At 40.5% G+C, this 21,466-nt stretch overlaps 1 protein-coding gene across 1 annotated transcript; it reads right to left on the bottom strand.

Annotated features, from left to right (window-relative positions):
* Positions 1 to 1,171: 1,171 nt before the first annotated feature.
* Positions 1,172 to 13,587, bottom strand: LOC109918092 (nudix (nucleoside diphosphate linked moiety X)-type motif 12). Its single transcript, XM_048592483.1, has 5 exons — positions 13,466 to 13,587; positions 10,440 to 10,661; positions 8,147 to 8,727; positions 5,101 to 5,264; positions 1,172 to 1,286 (listed from the first exon to the last, which is right to left on the bottom strand). Exons 1-5 carry the CDS (start codon positions 13,579 to 13,581, stop codon positions 1,275 to 1,277), a joined length of 1,095 nt encoding a protein of 364 aa, XP_048448440.1. The 5' UTR covers positions 13,582 to 13,587; the 3' UTR covers positions 1,172 to 1,274.
* Positions 13,588 to 21,466: the final 7,879 nt, after the last annotated feature.

The following is a 21,466-nucleotide window of genomic DNA, read 5'->3' as shown; positions in this document are numbered from 1 at the left end:
AACGAATCAACAGAAGACCCATGGGGTCACCTATCTCCAGACTAATAGCATAAGCGGTGATGCAGAGACTTGAAAGCATAACCCTTCCACAGATCCAAGCTAAACTATGGATCCGATACGTGGATGACACTTTCATCATCACCAAACGGACTAAACTAGAGGAGACACACCAACTAATAAACAACACTCTCACCGGCATCAAATTCACCAGGGAAGAAGAAAAGAACAAACAGCTCCCACTCCTAGATGTCATGGTAGAGTGCAGGGCCAACAGGGAATCAAAGGCACACAGAAAGGCCACACACACGGATCAAGTCCTGAACTTCAACAGTAACCACCTCAACACCCACAAACGAAGTTGCGTAAAAACACTATTTAAATGAGCCACAACACACTGTAGCAACCTGGAACTACGCCAAAATGAAGAAGAATATCTCTACCAAGTATTTAAGGACAACGGATACCCGAACAGCTGGGTCTGACGATGCTTATCACACAAACAACAACAGGAAGATACAGCACCCCCGACAGACTTGACATGCTACCATACATCAAGAACATATCTGAACTGACCACAAGACTCTTACGACCATTGGGCATCTAAGTGGCACACAAATCTACGTCAACTGCTAACTCGAACCAAAGACCCATTATGGACAGAACCAACGTGATACACAAGATTCCATGCAAGGACTGCGACAAACATGACATTGGACAGACAGGAAGAAAACCGGCCACAAGAATACATGAACACCAACTAGCAACAAAAAGACACAACCAATGCTCACTTATCTCCATTCACACGGATAAAGAGAGCCACCAGTCTACCAGAAATGAGGTAATCAACTCCAACGGACGCCAGAGTTAAATATCAGGTGGGAAAACACAACAGCGCTTTATTGCTGATGATGTTACCCAGCAGGGTAATGAAACGTCTGCAAACTATTAGACCAGCTCGGCGAGCCAACCAACCACAGCATCCACAACCTGAGCTACAAATCTACTCAAGAATCTGAAAAATCTGTCATAAAGCAGCACAGCTACACAATTATAAAACCAAGCAGTCAAATTTATGACTTTTTCCAAGTATGTTAAGCCATATTGCTTTTAAACAGACATTTCAATGTAAAACAGCAAAATTGATTTTCTAATGACATGAAACCTTCTCTCACCTGGTTCAATAAATCCTGCCAGACACGAAAACATTCCTGGAGGGTAATGTTTCTGTCTTCCAAGAAGACAACTGTTGCCATCAGGATGGATGACCAGCATTATTACAACTGGATCTATGGGACATAAAAATATCATTATAGTTTTACAAAGTGCATGCATGCCTTAACCTGATAAATGCTTTTCAAAGATGCCTATTCAAAACTTGTACATCTAGGACAAAACCAAAATATTTTACAGTCAATTGTACAATCCATCCTTTGTTCCAGAAATGGAAGAAACTAAAACTATGGCAGAAGGAATTAGGAGGTTTTAAGATGGATGAATCTTACACCGTTTAGTATGGCTGTTGTCTTGGAGTGAGAGGAGAGGGACTCGAGCTGTACTCCAAAATTTGTGTAGATGATTTAGATTGTTATATCAATGTGGGATAAAGTGGTTATGGCTTTTGGAACACAATATTGAAATAGAGGACAAACAGCCTTAGGTTGCTCATATGGTGGCTAGAAACTGTTGATCACTTTTATAAGAGAGTTCTCCAAGAGATATATTCAGAAATCCCATATTTCTACTATTGACCCCTACCCAGAAATAGCATGCATCAGAGATCAGTCAACAAAATAATAGCCTTAATTCTCTGATGCCCACTTTCTCAATTATGGATTAATTTTGGCATATTGATTTACTTTGAGGCTTCACTATATTTTCCCCTTAAACACCACTTACCTCACTTTCGTTTTTGGGATCTTGCTGTGTATTGTATTGATTGTATTAGAAATTGAGCATCAAAATTTGTAGTACGAAGCCACTGAATCAACTGCTGCATTATAACTTCACAGACTGATTCAAGAAGGAGTAACTATGTCAGTAACAACTAGATCCCACAGAATTCCCACAATCCATTGGGCTCCATCCCATCCACAAGATGGTGATGCTCTATGATAATACTGACCTTTCGGACAAAGAAATATAACTTGTACATAGTCAACATGCTGCCAATTTGAAAATGTTGGAAAACGTTATCTATTACGCTCCTCTCCTTTAATTCATGATCGGCCTTAAAGAGAATAAAACTAATACTACTTCTTAATTTTGATGATATATATTCACTTTACTCACTACCTAGTTAAATCCTGATATTTCTGGACTTTGCAATAAACTCTGTCCATTCTGCTGGTAGGTTTCTGTCAATGTCATTCTGATCCAGGTGCAGAATGTGTGCCAGTGAAGACCACATGATTTTGCAATTGAGCAAGAAAAAACTTTAGTCCCCGGTCCTGTACAGTCAACTAACTTCCCAAGTTAGCCTCCATACCCTCTGTTTCTCTTTTAGATTTCCAGCATCTGCTCTGTTTTACTTTTTTTGTTAAAGTACTGTACACAATCACTGAAGTGTTTTGACGCAGCAGGAGGCCATTTGGCCCATCATGTCTGCACTGACGTTAAAATGAGCTTCTTGATTTACTGCCAATTTTCTGCCTTTTCCCCATAAACTTTGCCCATTGTTTCTACTTAAATAATCATCCAACACCATCTTAAATGCCTCAATTGAACTTGCCTCCACCACACCTCCGGCCTACGCATTCCAGACTCGAACCATTTGTTCCATGAAAAAGATTTTTCTCATGTCACATTTGCTTCTTTTTCAAATCTGTGCCCTCTCATTCCTGACACTTTTAAAATGGAACATTTTTTCCCTATCTACTGCCCAGCCCCTCAAGATTTTGAAAGCGCCAATCAGATCTCCTCATATAGCCTTCTCTCTGAAGAGAACAGACCCAATCTTTCCAATCTATCCTAATTCCTGAAGTTTCTCAGTCCTGCTACCATTCTCATAAAACTATTCTGCTCTCTCTCCAAAGTTTCCTGTAGTATGGCACCCAGAACTGTACACAATACCTAGCTGAGGTCCAACAAGTGTTTAATGCAAATTTGCTTCACCTCCTTCTTTCATACTCTTTGCCTTTATTAATAAAGCTTACAATACTGTATAATGTATTAACTTCTCTCTCCACACGTCCTCATACTTTTAATGATCTATGGATGTTTGTACCCAGTTCCCTCAGCTCCTGCATCCCCCTTTAGAATTGTACCCCTTTTTTATATTGTGTGCACATGTTTTTCCTTCTTGCATCACCTCGCATTTCTGTGCATTAAATTCCACTGCCCACCTATCTGCCAACTTCACTAACTTGTCTATGTCCTTTTGGAGTTCCACACTGTCCTCTTTACAGTTTAAAAAGCTTCCAAGTTTCATATTATCAGCAAACTTTGAAATTGTCTTGGCTCACCAAAATCTAGATACCTATATAAATGTGTATAAGGAAGAGCAAGGGTCCCAAAACCTACCACTGGGGAACTCCACTACAAACCTTCCACCAGCCTGAAAAATACCCATTGACCATTAATTTCTGTTCCCTGTCATTCAGACAATTTTGTGGCCAAGTTGTTACTGTCCGTTTTATTCCATGAAGTAAAGCTTCTCAGAAGTCTGCTGTCTGGCACTGTATCATCAACTCTCTCTGCTACCTCTTCAAAGAATTCCAACAACTTAATTAAACATGATTTCCCCTGTAGAATTCCATGCTGGCCCTTTGTAATCAACCGACGTGACTACTAATTCTATCCCTAATAACTGTTTCTGCAAGCTATCCCACCACTGAAGTTAAACTGAAGGGCCAGCAATTGCTGGGCTTATCCACACTACCTATTTTGAATAAGGGTGCAATGTTTGCAATTCTTCAGTCTTCTGGCACCTCCCTTCGAGGAAGACTCAAAGAATTTGGCCAATGTTCCTGAAATTTCCAACCCACTTCCTTCAACATCTTTGGATGCATCACACCTCATGCTAGTTCCTTATCAATTTTAAGTACTAACAGTACATTCAAATGGTGTGAGTGGAGTGTCGACAGGTTGAATAATAAGTCTTTGCAGGTGATCAAAAGTGTCGGATGGTGTGAGTAAAGTGTCAACAGCTGAATAGCAAGTGAAGGGATGACCTAGAATCGGATTAATTAAGGCAGAGAGGTATTTACAAAAAAAAAAGATGGTGCTGGAAACAAATCAAATGGCTGGAATAACATGATAGGTGTAAGAGTTGCATGCCAAAGGTCTAACCAAAGTAACAAGTAATTATCACGGTCTGGGTATATCATCTGTCTTCTTCGTAAAGACAGACGCAGAATATTCATTTAATGCCTCCTGCTTCCATGCGTAAATTTCCTTGTTGATCTCTAATTGGCCCTATTCCTCCTTTTACCATTCTTTTACTACTTACGGCAAACATTTGATTAACCAACATCTATGGGACCTGCACAATGCCAGTTGATCAAATATTCTGTTTGATCAAGAGGTCCGCATAATCAATGTAAAACACATACTTATTAATAAAAATGTAATGCAGGCAGTATACATATCACTGTTACACTTTATTTATAGCATAAATCACAAATAATAATGCAACTTTGCCTTAAATAAAACGTACCAGCAGAGACCCTTCTCACTTGCACCCTCAACTGACTACTTGGACATCATGGAGATCGCATTAATATTTCAGGTATATAATTTTTGCCGTTTTATCAACAGTGCTGGTTCATATGGTGCAGGTTAAAACAAAGTTTGCTATAAATGCCGATAGAAAGCTTTGGGATTCCCCTTTAGTTGGATGCCAGGCTTCTTGTAATTGCTATTTTCTTCCCTGATATATTTCTTTACCTCCCCTCTGAACCTTGAGTATGCCTCTTGGTTCTCAGTTGTATTTTCTACCTGATCCCCGTCATAAGCATTGCTCTGAAAGTGAACAATATTCAAATACAAAATTAAGTTATAAACTGGTAGTAAATTGAAATAAGATTGCACAAGAACAGTAGTCTTTCAGCAAAGTAAATATTGAGAAATCCCCTTGCTTTGTGTATTATTTATCATACCTACACGTGGATAGCAAGTATTATGGATTCCTTGGAGGCTTGGACAATTTTCCTGCAAGCATATCCTCTTATAACCATTATCTTGAACTTCTGTGTTACTTCCACAGGTAGGACAGAACTTGTACCGACTATGCCAGGCAAGGACAGATCTGGCCTGTGCCACCACACCTGAATAAAAAATAAATTGTGTTCAATCTGCATCAACAAATAGTTTAAAATACATGCAAAATTGACACAATATACTAAATATTAGAAATTGAAATCAGAAGTAAACACAGAAAGTACAGGAAACACTCAGCAGCTGAGATAGCATTTGTAGGAAGAGAGTCAGAGGTTTGATCTTTTCAGCTCAATCATGAAAATCTGGCTACAAAGGCAAGGAATAGGGGCATGAAAAGCAAAGGTCTTCAACTCGTTGAAGAAAAAGTAAATAACTGATAGAAATGATGAAAATGGTTGATAATCACCTTTCTCCAGGCCTGATCTTGGACCGTGGGGGTCTTCTCCACTTTGACAGATTTTCCACGTATCCATTTCTCACTGCTATTCTGCTGTAACTATTCACACATCCTCTGAACATACATTTTATTTCTGCAATGTCTCCTCTTGTCAGTGGCAACTGTGGCTCAGTGCCAAAACTCTTGACTCTGAGTCAGAAGGCTATGGGATGTAGTCTCACTCGAGGGCTTGACCACAAAAACAGAACCTGGCACTCTGGTGCAGTACTGATGAATAACTGTACAGGTGGGGTTCTGATTTTTAAAGAGACATTCTGCTCTTTCAGATGGTGTAATCGATCCATACCATTATTTTGGAGAACATCAAAGGAGTTATCTTTCTTAACACTCCATCAATATTTATGCCTCAATTAACATCACCAGAAACAAATTATCTGGTCATTATTACACTACTGTTTCTCAGAGATTGCAAACAAACTGCTGTACTTAGCTGCAACTGTGACTACATTTCTTAACTGGCCACAAAGCATTTCTGAAGAAGGGTCTAGGCCTGAAACGTCAGCGTTCCTGCTCCTCTGATGCTGCTTGGCCTGCTGTGTTCATCCAGCTCTACACCTTGTTATCTCTTATTTTGGTATGTTATTGTGATCGGTGCTATTTAAATGCAAGTTTTTTCTTTCACTGTTGCCTCTTTTTACAATGTACCAATACAACTTCCTCTCATTTGTATCCTCTCCTGTTCTTTATCTAATCACAGATTTTTGACTTTCTGCAACCTTGGCTATGTATCTCATTTAAAAACTTGTAACTTTTCTTTTATAACATCTTTCTTTTCTGACAAAGATCATTGATTTGAAACTTTAACTCTGTTATTCTCTCTGCACAGATGTTGCTTGGCCTGTTCAGTGCTTGCAGCATTATATATGGTCGTGTTGGTTAGACCAAACATTTTAACATCAAGAATGAATCTCACTTTGTATACGATAAATACCAATGCAGAATGTTCATGGCTGTAAATGAAACATCAATGGTGAAACATACCAGTATTGTGAAATGGATGCATATTGAATTGGTTGCCCATTTTGGACCTTGCCTGATATTCTTTTCTACTGTCATCATAATTATAAGCTAAGTATATTTACCACTATACCACAAGATTCCTGAGAAATGGTACGAGCACGCAGTGGACTCTGTGATAACAATACTACCTGCTTTTCTAAATTTTAATACATTAATGCATTATTGAATCTACTAGTAGCAATCACAGTATGCTACGAACACTTAAAAAGCTATGGGCACCCAAATGCATTTAAGAAATTGGCTGAAGTACTGAATACTCAGCAGATTCCTAGTAAAGTCAATTGTTATGAATTAAGAGCTAGATAAGACTGAACTTAAACCATAAAACTAATCTTCAAAACAGGGCCTTCAATATTTATGTGTTCTAACTATAATATCATTAATAATTTACACGGACAGTGAATTGAATACAGCCATAAAAGTGCTAAGTTAATAGACAACTTCAAACTATGAATGTAAAATGTTTCCATGCATGTTAATGATCCCTCTTACTGAAGCCATACTTATCCCATGACAATCATGTATGGTGGAACTGAACTGGTTTTCTTTAATGAAAAGAAGAAATATGGACCAGATTTTTCAAATGCTAAAGGGGATAACACAGATTGAAAATTCTTGGCATTTGGTCTCTGAATGTAGAACTGCAGGACATGAGAATAAAGAGAACGTATCTATAAAAATTTCCAGATGAGAAGGGCCCCCTTCCGAGTTTTGCATATGTGAGAAGTGTTTAAAAGTGATGTGGGATCTGGATATAAGGAGAAACTATTCTCACTGTCAGAAACGTTGTGTACCACCGGGCAACGATTTAAAGTAATTGGGGAACGAACCAAAGACAACATGAGGATATTTTTTATATTCAATAATTGTTAGGATTTGGAATGCACTGCTTGAATTGTGATGAGACAAATTCAATTGGTACCTTTCAAAAGGGATTTGTTAATTATCTGACAAGAAAAGATTTGCACGGCTTGAGAGGAAAGGTGCAGGTGTGGACATTGGTCCTGGGTTGCTCTTGCAGAGAGACAGCATGGACACCAGAAAACAAATGGTTTCCTTCTAGGCTGCAACCATTTTCTGATTTTATGACAGGTAGATTAGACTCCCAGATACAATACTTAAAGCAGTACTGATAAACATCTTCAAGAACAGTCTGCTTAGGAATTACATTGAAGACTGTAAGGATAAAACAGAAAACATAATGAACTGGGTTATGGAAAACTGTGGGCCCTGTACTTTGAACTCATTGAAATGTCATATCGTGGAAGACATCTGGTTAATACTTCATAAAGAATTCAAGTTTTAAATTAACTTTGGGGAGGGTAAGGAAAAAATGTTGCAGAAGCTATTTTCAGGATACTGAAAAGGATTGTGCTAATACCCTTTTCTTATTCCATGCTTTTAATATTCTTAACTGAGTATTTTATTGTAATTTTACAACTCAAGCACAATATAAGTGAAAACACAGACTATGCAATGACAGGTTGCAGTTCTAAATGTATTAGTACTCACCGGCTTCTTCCTTATTTAAGTTCAATAGATGTGGGATGAGTGGCTGGAGAAAACGACAATCTGGGTATTTAACCCTAAAGTTTTCGGGAGCAACAAATTCTGCATTTACTGCAAACCAAGCAATAAGCCCATTATCTTCTGCTAAGGCACTGCCTACTGCAACTTTAGTACAAGCTCCACCCTGTAGCTCTGCTCCAAGGAAAACTGAAGTGACTTCTGGATTGGCCAAGAGCTGTTCCACATCATCGTACTGCAATCTGCAGAGGTGGAAGCCAGTTTTTCCAGAGTCTTCACATTTTGCTGAAATAACTAATGGATTTAGATTGGAAAATAAAATGTAGACAGTGGTTGGCTGTATCTGTTTGTTTTTTATCCAATCAGAATTGGTCCTTTTTACACTTAATCTATTGAGCAAAGTTCTGCCAAAATAATTCTCATTTTCTTCTGGGCCATCATACCACATCCTTGATCTAGCATCAGATTTAGGGTTTGCCAACAAATCAGCAATGTGCTTGTGTCCCCAGAATTCTGCAATATCCAGTGCTGTTTGTCCTGAATTATTTGAAATAGACTTATCACACCTAGAGGAAAACAAAAAGTGTACAGTGCACTAAATTAGATTTAGTACAAGACAGGGTTCTGACCCAAGTTTTTAAATTATTTTTGAAGACATTACAAACTAACACTATCAGCCAATTCCGAGGTACTTAGGAGACTACTGGAACTTTGCTGGTCACTGCTAAAATGTTTTAACTAGATTGTGTTTCAGCCATTTGGCCAAAACAGCTAGAACATGCTACATAGCAATCAGTGTAAACAATAAGCAATACAAAGTTATGGGATACCAAGGTGTAGAGCTGGATGAACACAGCAGGCCAAGCAGCATCAGAGGAGCAGGAAGGCTGACGTCAAAACCAGCTCTACACCTTGGTATCTCAGATTGTCCAGCATCTGCAGTTCCTGCTATTTCTGAAACAAAGTTATGGATTAGGTTGTGAGGTCTGCAGTGACTCCGCAAATTTATCTGATGAATAGCACAGTCTTACAAAGACGGATGCTTCCAACTTTTAGCCCTGGCTGCAAGTGTATTAGAAGTGCATCAAACTGCAAGTCACTCAGGTTTCTCACATTCTAATCTCTTTAACATAGAAGCTTGCAATAATGCGACTGGCAGAAACCAATGCAGCAAGTCCAGAAGACCACTCATAACTAATGGTAAGATGATAGATCATAGAATCCCTACAGTGTGGAAACAGGCCCTTCAGCCCAACAAGTCCACACTGCCCCTCAGAGCATCTGACCCAGGCCCATCCCCCTACAACCCACCTAATCTATACATCCCTGAATACAATGGGCAATTCAGCATGGCCAATCCATCTAACCTGTATATCTTTGGACTGTGGGAGGAAACCGGAGCACCTGGAGGAAACCCATGCGGACAAGGGGAGAACGTGCAAACTCCACACAGACAGTTAGCTGGGGGTGGAATTGAACCCGGCTCCCTGGTGCTGGGAGGCAGCAGCGCTAACCACTGAGCCACTGTACCCCCTAGTTACTACATCTTACCTGCCATTGCTTGAAACATATCTATTGAAATGTCAAAGCTTTTGAAAGAATACAGAAAATTTCAATTAAAAAAAACAGGAGTGTTGAAACCATTCTGCAAAGTGAAGATGCTACGAAAAGTTCATAATCATGTTCCTATCTTGAATTGCAAGTGGATTGTAAACTGTACACCAGGGTAATTTAGTTAATATAAATCAGTACTGTTTAGTACAAGGATTTTTTTCAACAGTTTGTTTTTATATTTCACATAAATCTAAATATAATTAATTATCTTGTTGTGGTTCATGGTTCAGTTTACCACTCTTTGTGCAGGTGCTGTTTCAGGCACTGTACAAAAATACCACAAGAGCTTTAATCAATTTCCCCTTTGTAAATTTCCTACTTGTGCGCTCTTTATGTAGAGCCCTGTTTTCTGCCAGTGCCACCAGAAAATGGTACATGCCTAGTTTACAAATTTTCTGTTAATTAATTTTAGATGCTAGAATGTTATTGGCTGTGCACGTGTGATTTGTCAATTTCTACTAGAAACCAAGTAAAAGATGCTTAGATGCTATTTCAAAATTCCTCAATCTTAATTTGGTCATCACAGTCATATTAAATTTCAAAGAAGTTACTTAAAATAGGAGTCCTTTTATCGAATGTGAACCAGGAAGCCTAGCTACAGCACAATGTCCGCAGCTATCACTGAGCAATTACCAAAACTATTCGTTAAAGACTGCCACTTTACCCTTTTTCAAGAAGCAGCTGAATAACTTCAGAATGTCCATTCCTGCTAGCATACATCAAGGCGGTCCAGCCTTTTTCATCCACTTTGTTGATGAGAGACAGAGAATAATTTAACATAGTTGACAATTTTTCTGTATCTCCTGTAGCAGCATTCTTGTGGAACTGTGTGACCATTTCTTTCTCAGGACTGCTTTCAGCATTCGCCATCTGTATTTCACCTAATCTGGCCAAGTAAATATAGGGAGTAAATTACACTCAATGCACGTAACATAGTCTGTTGCACATGTGGAACTAATGTGAGGCTTAAAGGACTTATAAATACTAAACAAAAACACAATTTTTGATTAACAGAAACAATCCTTTATAAAAAATAAAACACAAATACTAGAAATATCATTTAAATGCTGGAAGTATCAGAACCATAAAGATAGGATTCTTCAGGTGAGACCTGTCTTCAAAACAATTAATTCTCTAGTTCTGAGGACAGGTCACACACAGCAAATTAACCTGCTGTTTCCTTTCCAAATACTGGCTGACCTGCTGTGTATTTCCACCATTTTCCATTTTCTATTTCAGTAAGATTCCTTGATAGGCGTTTTGTACACAGAATGGCGTCAACATACAATTTCTATCTTTTTTTATTTGAAAATTGATTGCTAACAATGATTATTTTACAGCTTACATTTTTCAATTTGCTGTGTTCCAATTAAAAATGTTTATAAAATACATATAAATCATCTATTAAAGATCAAAATATCAAAGTATACAAGCACCAATTTAAAAATAAATTATCTGTATATCTACAATGAATTACATTATTTTTTAAATGTGTTGTATAAGCAAAAAATATGATTTCAGGATTTTTATAACTTTAGCTACTGTGATAGGTTTGAGCAATTTTTACTTTATCGCCTATAATTTATCATTCATCCCATAAATAACCAATTACATTAAATATTTTTCCAGGTGAGACAGTGATTAGCTCATACTTTTGCCAAATTCATAACTGTATTCACTAATCATTACTGTGGACCTACCCATACTGGGGAGACTAACAGTGTGGTTGACTACTTTATACAGCATATCTGTTCCGTCAGCAAGAGGGACACCAGTCACTTGGCACATTGAACTCTATCCTTGCATTTCTACATTATTGGAATGAAGCTTGAGGAAGAGCAACTAATTCTTTTTTTGTAGCTCGATGGTTTTAATATTAACAGTTTATCACTTTAACCACAGATTCCTTTTTATTCTTCAAAAGGAGTCTGGTATTGCAGGATTGGTAATATGGAGGATATGGAATGGAATCACTTTTCCTGACACAGCTGAAAGGATAGTTGGTATATTTGGCATCTACCTGTGTTTCTCCCCCTCAACTACAGACCATTGAACCTAATGGATTTCGGAAGTTGCTCGCCCCTTCTTTCTTTCTTTGTGTCTTCTTAATCATACCTCCCATTAAATTGTCCTGTTCTTATAATCATGTTACAAATTTTTGTATGTGCTAACTTGCCTCTCCTCTATTTCCCTAGTTATCCTCTTTATAAGCTTGTTAGCACTACTGCCTCACAGCGACAGGGACCCGGGTTCGATCTAGCCTCGGGCGACTGACTGAAGTTTGCACGTTCTTCCCGTGTCTGGGTGGGTTTTCGCCGGGTACTCTAGCTTCCTCCCACAGCCCAAAGATGTGCAGGTTAGGTGGGTTGGCCGTGTTAAATTACCCAGTGTTCAGGGTTGCGTAGGTTAGGTGTGCTAGACAAAAGAAATGTAGGGTTAGGCGAATGGGTATGGGTGGGATGCTCTTTGGTGGGAGGGTGTGGACGTGTTGGGTCAAATACCCTGTTTACACGCTGGGGGGATTCTATCGAAAATTCGTCAATCTTTCCGTTCCCAGATCAGTTTTCACACACGATATGCTTGCTAATCCTATTTATGTTCTTTTTCCCACATGCTGTTTGTCTTGCTCAGTGCTGTTTTTAGTGCGGGTTCTTGTAGTCTGTCCTGTTTACTTGATATGGATGGAGTGCAGGATTCAGTCCGAGTCTTCCAGCAGAAACATACAATAAAAAGCTGCCAGCTGGGAACCAGTGCGTGTACTTAAGTGGGATGAAAAACTAAGTAACCGATTCGCCACTCAATCTTTGAAGAAATCGCCTTGTTTCATGTTTATATATAAACTTTGTCCCACTATTTAAATAATACGCGTAACTTGCAAAGTATGCTGCAGATATAGTAGGAACTGCAGATGCTGGAGAATCCGAGACAACAAGGTGCATACTACATCCGCTGTACCCGGTGTGGCTTTCTCTACATCGGGGAAACCAAGCGGAGGCTCGGGGACCGCTTTGCAGAACACCTACGCTCGGTTCGCAATAAACAACTGCACCTCCCAGTCGCGAACCATTTCAACTCCCCCTCCCATTCCTCAGATGACATGTCCATCCTGGGCCTCCTGCAGTGCCACAACGATGCCACCCGAAGGTTGCAGGAACAGCAACTCATATTCCGCTTGGGAACCCTGCAGCCCAATGGTATCAATGTGGATTTCACAAGTTTCAAAATCTCCCCTCCCCCTACCGCATCCCAAAACCAGTCCAGCTTGTCCCTGCCTCCCTAACCTGTTCTTCCTCCCACCTATCCCCTCCTCCCACCTCAAGTCGCACCTCCATCTCCTACCGACCAACCTCATCCCGCCCCCTTGACCTGTCCGTCCTCCCTGGACTGACCTATCCCCTTCCTAACTCCCCACCTACACTCACCTTTACTGGCCCCATCGACCTGTTTGTTTCCTCTCCACCTATCCTCTCCTCTATCCCTCTTCTATCCGCCTCCCACTCTCTCCCTATTTATTTCAGGACCCCCTTCCCCTCCCCCTTTTCTGAAGAAGGGTCTAGGCCCGAAACGTCAGCCTCTCTGCTCCTATGATGCTGCTTGGCCTGCTGTGTTCATCCAGCCCTGCACCTTGTTGCAAAGTATGCTGCAGATAGCTGTTTTGCATGCCCACGTTGGCTATTCCCTGAATTTTACCTATGGGATTCAATCACTAACTCGAAGATTACTCTCTTTATCCGGTTCAATGCTGAGCGCGAAACCGAATTCCAGGCCACCCAAACTCCTTTGCAAATCCCAAAAACTTCATTCATCTCGCAGTGCACTGCTGCCACGAAACGGGATGAACTTCCGGGACTAATAATCAAAGCAGAGGCTAAACGTCATCTTTAGACTCCAGCCTGAGATCACCTCTTGAACAATAAATTAATGGTCGGCCACAATTTAGGGTGACTCATTCTTTCCCTTAAAGGACTGCGGGCGCTGGGTGAATGCAAACATTTGACGATACTGAACTCTTTCGCAAACTTACAGTAAAACCCAATGTCAGGCTGCGGGCGAGCGGTCAATATCTCAATGTGAAACCTAACAATAGCTTCCTGAGGTTACAGCTCACAGATCAGAGCACATCGACACATTTCAAAATAATATCCTGGGCCAAAAGGTGTAACGTCTTTTTTAAAATTAGAACCGCCACCTTTTTTGTATTAAACTAAATACGTGAAGATCAGAGATGTAATAATTTATAACTGAGAAGCTTTCGGCTTCCATCGTTGCATTACGGGAGTTGTAGTTCTTGCAGAACTTGTTGGATTTCCTCAATAAAAACCGAAAGAACTGCGGATGCTGTAAATCAGGAACAAAAACAAAGTTGCTGGAAAAGCTCAGCAGGTCTGGCAGCATCTGTGAAGGAAAAATCAGAGTTAATGTTTCAGTTCCGGTGACCCTCAGTACTGAGGAAAGGTCATCGGACCCGAAACGTTAACTCTGATTTTTTTTTCTTCACAGATGCTGCCAGACCTGCTGAGCTTTTCCAGCAACTTCTGTTTTTGTGTAGAACTTCCTCATTGCAATTGCTGTCACCGCATCTAATCTGTAACGCACAAAGTCTGAGGACAATCTTATCAATATAGAGAGGACTAGGTGGAAGTACTCTCTGTCAATCTGATATGATGGTGGCAAAATTGGGGAATTCTGTAGGGCTTGACTTCCAGCTGGTCACCCAGTGAGGCATATAATACTAAAAAGACTATCAACCCTGATAACATTTTCGTAATAGTACTAAATACAGATGCTCCAAAATTAACCCCAACCTTTTTTTAAGTGCATTCATGGAAGAAGCCTGGGCAAGAATTACTTCTTAGCCTTGAGAAGATTGGGGGTGAACTGCCTTCTTGTACTGCTACAGTCCATTTGCTGTAGTGAGATCCACAATGCTGTTAGGGAGGGAGTTCCAGGATTTTGACCCAGTAACACTGAAGGAATGAAGTCAAGACGCTAACATAGCACAGTACGGTACAGGAACAGGCCCTTCAGCCTACTATGTCTGTGCCAACCATTATGCCATTGGAAACTAATCCCAACTGTCTGCACAAGGTCCTGGTCCTTTTATTCTCTGCCTGTTCTCAAACATTGCTATCATCTGTTTCTACCACCTACCCTGGCAGTGTGTTCCAGACACCGACCACCCTCTGTGTTAAAAACTTTCCTTGCACATCTCCCTTAAACTTTCCCCCTCTCACCTTAAACCTATGCCCCATAGTATTTGACATTTCGCCCTAGGAGGAAGATTTTGACTATCCACCCTACCCAGGTCTTCTAACAGGTCGTCCCTCAGCCTCTGACACTCTAGTGAAAACAATCCATGTTTGTCGAGCCTCTCCTTACAGCTAATACAGTCCAATCTAAGCAACATTCTGGTAAATCTCTTTTGCACCCTCTTCAAAGCCTCTACATCTTTCCTATAGTGTGGGGACCAGAATCTACACAGTTTTACCATCTATCTGCAGTCCTTGTCCTTTTAGATGGTAGTGGTCGTGAGTTTGGAAGATGCGGGCTCAGGCCCCTTGGTGGAATTTCCTTCCCAACAGCGCTGTAAATGTACCTATATGCATGGACTGTAATGGATAAAGAATGCAGCTAATCACCATCTTCCTCAAGTTGTTTAGGGATGGACAATGAATGCTGGCCTAGCCAGCCGACATCCCATGAACAATTTAAATAAAAAACATTTGAGAACAATTTGGTCTATGTTGTACCTTTTTTTCCATTGTAGATGATTTTTCAATGGTCATTGACTCCTCCAAACCAATCTGTGCTGTTAGAACTTCTTTCCCACTTCAATTATTTTTGTGGCACCCAATATTTTATTCATTTGCGTTCTACCTTGATTCCCCATATTTTTGTTGTCATCATGGGGAATAGGTGAAATTTATCCCAGAATTAGAAGCAGCAGTTGCTGGGCATCTGCATAAAAAGCTTATGTGCTGAAATCCTCTGGTAGAAACATTGGACAGGTCAGAAAAGAGAAAAAGCTAATCTTCTAGAGATTGGAAAGTGGCAGAAGGGAAGCCAGATACCTTCCCATTAGCCACAAGATATTTCAAAAGGCAGCAGATCAGCCTTTCACTGTGACACACAAGTCAGTCTTGAATGTGGGCTCTGCATGAGTGGAAGACGGTGTGCTATATGCACGTGCTACTCAAGTTCAAAGGTACCACTTCTGTCAGCACGACACTGTTTCATTACTTATCTGGAGCATTAGCCTACAATTTTGTTTAGAAATCTTGGAGAACGACTCAGGACCCAGAGGTAAGAATGCTGCCAACTGAGCCACAGCTGATGGCACCCCCTCTGCCCCCACTGATCAGAGGAAGGAGGTCAATGAATCCAAAGCATTTCCTTGGGTGCAAATGTCAGGAAAAAGTGGCAGAAACCCATTTTGTTTGGATTTACCCCATTTTGCTTGGCTCCCCATGTGTTCACGTGTAATGGAGATGCTCCTTGCTACAAAAATCATACGTTTAATGGTACCAACAGTTGCTCAAAAAGGCATGTACAGCAGAGGGAGAGGTTACAATGTGACTGAAAACAAACCAGCCTGTACACCTAAGAGTACAATTGAACTTCTTTAACCAGTCTGATTCTTGTTGAGGATATCGATCCACAGCATAGATTCAAATATGTTTTGCTAGGATGCCGTTGTCTTATTTGCCTGCCAGAACTGTCATTGAGTACCACTGGGCCCATGAAAAATAGCACTATGAGTGATCCCACGCAATAGGCTTCCTATTGTATCCCACACAATAGGCTGGGCTGTTTTCATTTGTTCCCTTGGGATGTCCATTCTTCCTGTTTTCTGCTTTCATTCTCATAGGGAATAAATAACAGAAATACTACTGAAGGTAGTATTGATCCAGACTGTCTTCTGCTGTCAAACCAGTAGTAGACCCTGGATCACTGTGAAGTAGTTTCATGTACTACTGAAGTGGTTTGTTCAGTGAAATTGAGTCCAGTATTAGATTAAATCACAAGGCTATGATTAAAATGGTGCTGGCAACAACATGCTTATGGCAGCTTGATCAGCACATGTTAGTGCCAAACCTTTCTTCTGGTTTGAGAAAGTCTGGACTGAAGGTTGAGATTGTGATCTGTAGAGTTCATTAGGCTGAGGCTAGGGAGGTGTTAATAAGAATGGGGACAAATCAGATGCTGTTTATTACACCTTTTCACATTTCCTTTTGTTTTTTCCCTCTCGGTTTGTGACACTATCGTAAAAAATCAATGTAACACTTACATGACCCCATGTCTAATTAGCTGCTCATTGAAAATCTGAGTCCTCACTTAGAATGACTAAACTGTCAATATCACCAACTTGATGCACTGTTAAAGCCTGCATTCTTTACCAATTTGTAATGGCTGACTGCATTGTAACTATTGTGGGGTTGGCGGTGTGGAGGGCATGCAAGATAAATGCTGCCAGAAAAAATGTTTAGTTGGAGTGAAGGAAAACTAGAAATAATTGTGAAAGCTGAGAGGAAGCAGCAGTTTAAATAGATGTTTTCTTCGGAAGAAAATGTACTTCACTACGCACAGATCCTTTTGGGTGTAACCATGAGGGTTGAATGCTTTGGTAGGAGAATAGGGAGGTCTGTTTTTACTTTGAAAGGTAAATCTAGCTTGGGTAGAGCAATCAAGGGATCTCATTGTTTAACTAAATCAATCATTAAATATTATGCCATTAGTTAGCAAGTTCATTTAAAAAAGAACGCTGCCATCTTATGTGACAATGTGGAAAATTGTCCAGGTATGTTCTGTACATAAAAAGCAGGACAAATCCAGGACAAATTATTGCCCGATCAGTCTACTCTTGGTCATGTAAAAGTGAAAGAAGGTGTCATCAACAGTGCTATCAAGCAGCAGCTGCTCAGCAATAACCTTCTCAGTGACCCCCAGTTTGGATTCCACCAGGGCCATTCAGCTCCTGACCTCATTACAGCCTTGGTTCAAACATGGACAAAACAGAGGTGAGGGAAGAGTGACAGCTCTTGACATCGAGGCCGCATTTGACTGAGTGTGGCACCAACAAGTCCTAGCAAAACTGGATTCAATGAGAATCAGTGGAAAAGTGCCCAGCGATTGCAGCCATATCTGGCTCAAAGGAAAATGGTTGTGGTCATTGAGGTCAATCATCACAGTTCCAAGACACCTCTGCAGGAGTTCCTCAGAGGGATGTCCTAGGTCCAATGATCTTCAACTGCTTCATCAATGACCTTCCCTCCATTATATGGTCAGAAGTGGGAATGTCTGCTGATGATTGCACAATGTTCAGCACCATTTGTGACTCCTCAGATTTTGAAGCAGTCCATGTTCAAATGCAACAATATCTGCATTATACAGGCTTGGACTGAAAAGTGATAAGTAACATTCACATCACATAAGTTCCCTCCCTGATGGCTTTGTGGATCTACCTACAGAAAATAGACTGCAGTAGTTCTAGACGGCAGCTTATTATATATTTCTCAATGGCACAGCCAGCGATGCTCACGTCCCACAAGTGAATAAAAAAAATTCCAGGCAATGTCCATCTCCAACAAGGGAGAATTTAACCATCATTCCTTGGAATTAAATGGTGTTGCCATCACTGAAGACCTTGCAGTCAACATCCTGGGGCTTACCATTGGACAGCAACTGAACTAGACAAGCCATATAAATACAGTGGCTACAAGGGCAAGCCAGTGGCAAGGAACCTTGCAGCAAATAACTTACTTCATGATTCTGCATAGCCTGTTCACCATCTGCAAGGCACAGTCAGGAGTATGATGCAATACTCCCCACTTGCCTGGATGAGTACAACTCCAATAATGCTCAAGAAGCTTGGCACCATCCAGGACAAATCAGCCCACTTGATTGACACACTGACAAGCATTCATTCACTTTATCACTAAACTCAATCGCTGTAGTGTGTGCCATCTACAAGATACATTGCAGAATTTCACCAAAACTCCTTAGACAGCACCTTCCAAACCCATGCCCACTCCCATGTGGAAAGACAAGGTCAACAAATGCATGGGGACACCACCAGCTGCAAATTCCCCTCTGATCCTCTCACTGTCCTGACTTGGAAATATAACGACATTCCTTGAGTGTTGCTGGGTCGAAGTCCTGGAACTCCCTCCCTAATGGCATTGTGGATCTACCTACACTAAATAGACTGCAGCATTCAAGAACACAGCTCACTATCATCTTCTCAAGGGCAGCTACAGATGGGCAATAAATGCTGGCCAGCCAACGATGCTCATATCTCATGAATGAATAAAAAGAAAACACGCACTTTGCATGTGAGATTTAACATCTGTTATGGAGTATATTGGTTTCAAAAGTGAATAATAAAATTGTTTTCATTTTTTCAATTCTGGAAGGATTTAGCTCTTTTTAAGGTTATAAAGTTATTATTTGGGCTTTCTACTGCTTCTTTTTGCAATTTCTCTCTGGTTGTGCAATATCTTGTCCTGTAGAAAGGTAGAGGCATAAAGCGATCAACGTGGCAATGTGAACAGCTTGCTTGTATTGATAGGTACAGATACAGATGTAAAGTTGCAGAGCTGTGACAGTCTATATATGTTCTGAGTGAGAAGAAAGTGTTTTGAAAACATTGTGATTGAAAGAGGTTTGAATGAAAAGTGACTTTGTGTGGTTAAAGATCTTGATTTATGAAATTTAATAAAACTTCATAAGACATCTGTGCACGATGACATGTTTATATGAGGTGTTGATTGTCAAGTGAGGTTTTGAGGTTGTCTCCTTTGTGCTCTTCAAGCCTTTTGTAAAATTATTTGATGAATAGGTTATTCTAGTTATAAGGTGAATGAGCTGCTGAATGTTATAGATCTCTTTCTGTTTGAAGTGTGAATGTTCAGCATGTATGCCTTCATTGGTCAGTCCTTTGAGTCTCGGAGTTAGGAAGTCATGTTGAGGTTGTACATGACATTGGTGAGGCCCCTTCTGGAGTACTGTGTCCAGTTCTGGTCACCCAGTTATTGGAAGGACATTATCAAGCTTCAGAGGGTTCAGAAGAGATTTACCAGGATGTGGCTGGGTATGAAAGGTTTCAGTTATAGAGAAAGGCTGGATAGCCTGGGACTTTTTTCTCTGGAGTGTAGGAGGTTGAGAGGTGGTCTTATACAAGTTTATAAAATCATAAGGAACATAGATGTGGTTAATCGTAGGTGTTTTTTCCCTGGGATGGGGATTTCAAGACTAGAGGATACATATTTAACTTGAGAGGAGAGAGAATTAAAAAAGACATGAGGGGCAAGTTTTTTATGCAGAGGGTAATTCGTGTGTGGAATGAACCTCCTGGGAAAGTGGTGGATGCGGGCACAATTACAACGTTTAAAAGACATTTGGATATGTACATGAATAGGAAAGTTTTGGAGGGATATGAATCAAGAGCAGGCAAGTTGGAGTAATTTAGTTTGGGATTATGTTTGGCATGGACTGGTAGGACCAGAGGGTATGTTTCTGTGCTGTATGAATCTATATGACTTCTATGACTGTATAACCATGGCAGATGTGTGAGATGTAGTATCACTGTGTTACTCTTAGGCTAACATGGCTAGGTGCAGTTAAGTTCAAAATACTGATTAGACATGAAGCAAGTGATCGAGATATCATCCAAGAGCGTCTGTGATAGAACATAGGACATAGAACAGTACAGCACAGTACAGGCCCCTCGGCCCATGATGTTGTGCCGAAATTTTACCCTAAACCTAAGGTCTATCTAACCTCCACCCCTACCTTAAGGTATCATCCATATGCCTGTCTAATTGCCGCTTAAATGCCCCTAATGAGGCTGACTCCACTACCCTCTCCGGCAATGCATTCCACACCCAATGGTTTGTGTGGTGGCAAGCTTATTATGATGGGACACAGTTTTAGGGTCACACAGAACTGAGTAGACTGTCATACCTACCCTGACAGAGTAGCTCATCCATCCATTTATGGAACTGCATCCCATCACTCCTCTGGTGTGATTGTGTGCTGACGTCTTGAGCAATCTCCAACCCACCTTGCAATTTTCTGGCAGGATGAATCTTGTTGCCATCCCTGGAGAACAGGATGGTCCTACTCTCATGCACACCCTGGAAGAGCGATTCAATGGAGCAGTCACTAAATGTTGGACTGCCTTCTGGCTACTCTCTATTATTTGCAGGTTTGGGTGGAAACTGATTTGATGGTCCTAGAGATAGAGAGTGAAATTGTCTTTTAAATGTAACTCCTGGTGGTTCAAGTGTAGAAGGACCTGGTGGTGTCTGAGACTTGCTATCCTCCCACCAGTAAAACAGAGTCGTAAAATATATAAACAACTTTGAAGAACTGAGCAGAACTTGAGCAGAAATCCTTCCTGATTTTCAGGATCGTGATGATATTTAGCCTCAGAGAAGAAAATTCCATTCAAAATGTTGGTATTGCTGCCTGTCTCTGGGGAACCATGAAAAGAGAGGTTCACTGGACTATATCAAATCAAACAGAAATTAAATGATGTGAAATGGAGGGAATATTCCAGACAGGAAGAAGAATCTGTAAGTGTGTCTTGCTAATATGTGAAAGTTCTACTATGTCAGGCAAGATAACCATGAGTAGAATGGGTTTATTGTGGTGAGAGAAGTAGGGAGTAAAAGAAAAATATTAGAGCAT

The sequence above is a fragment of the Rhincodon typus genome, unplaced genomic scaffold, assembly GCF_021869965.1.
Source record: "Rhincodon typus isolate 14 unplaced genomic scaffold, sRhiTyp1.1 hic_rhity00001319, whole genome shotgun sequence".
NCBI classification, from domain to species: domain Eukaryota; kingdom Metazoa; phylum Chordata; class Chondrichthyes; order Orectolobiformes; family Rhincodontidae; genus Rhincodon; species Rhincodon typus.
The sequence above is the reverse complement of the archived record's forward strand: the minus strand, read 5'-3'. Positions and strand labels throughout refer to the sequence as shown.

Bases quoted from the DNA above. Each gene is read 5' to 3' on its own strand.
- LOC109918092 (XM_048592483.1), bottom strand. From the start codon at position 13,581: ATGAATGAAGTTTTTGGGATTTGCAAAGGAGTTTGGGTGGCCTGGAAT. The intron at 8,728-10,439 runs GTAAAGTGGCAG...GTTTTCCTCTAG, and splicing joins CAGCTGCTTCTTGAAAAAGG to GTGTGATAAGTCTATTTCAA. The intron at 5,265-8,146 runs GTGAGTACTAAT...TTTTTTATTCAG, and splicing joins CTTAAATAAGGAAGAAGCCG to GTGTGGTGGCACAGGCCAGA.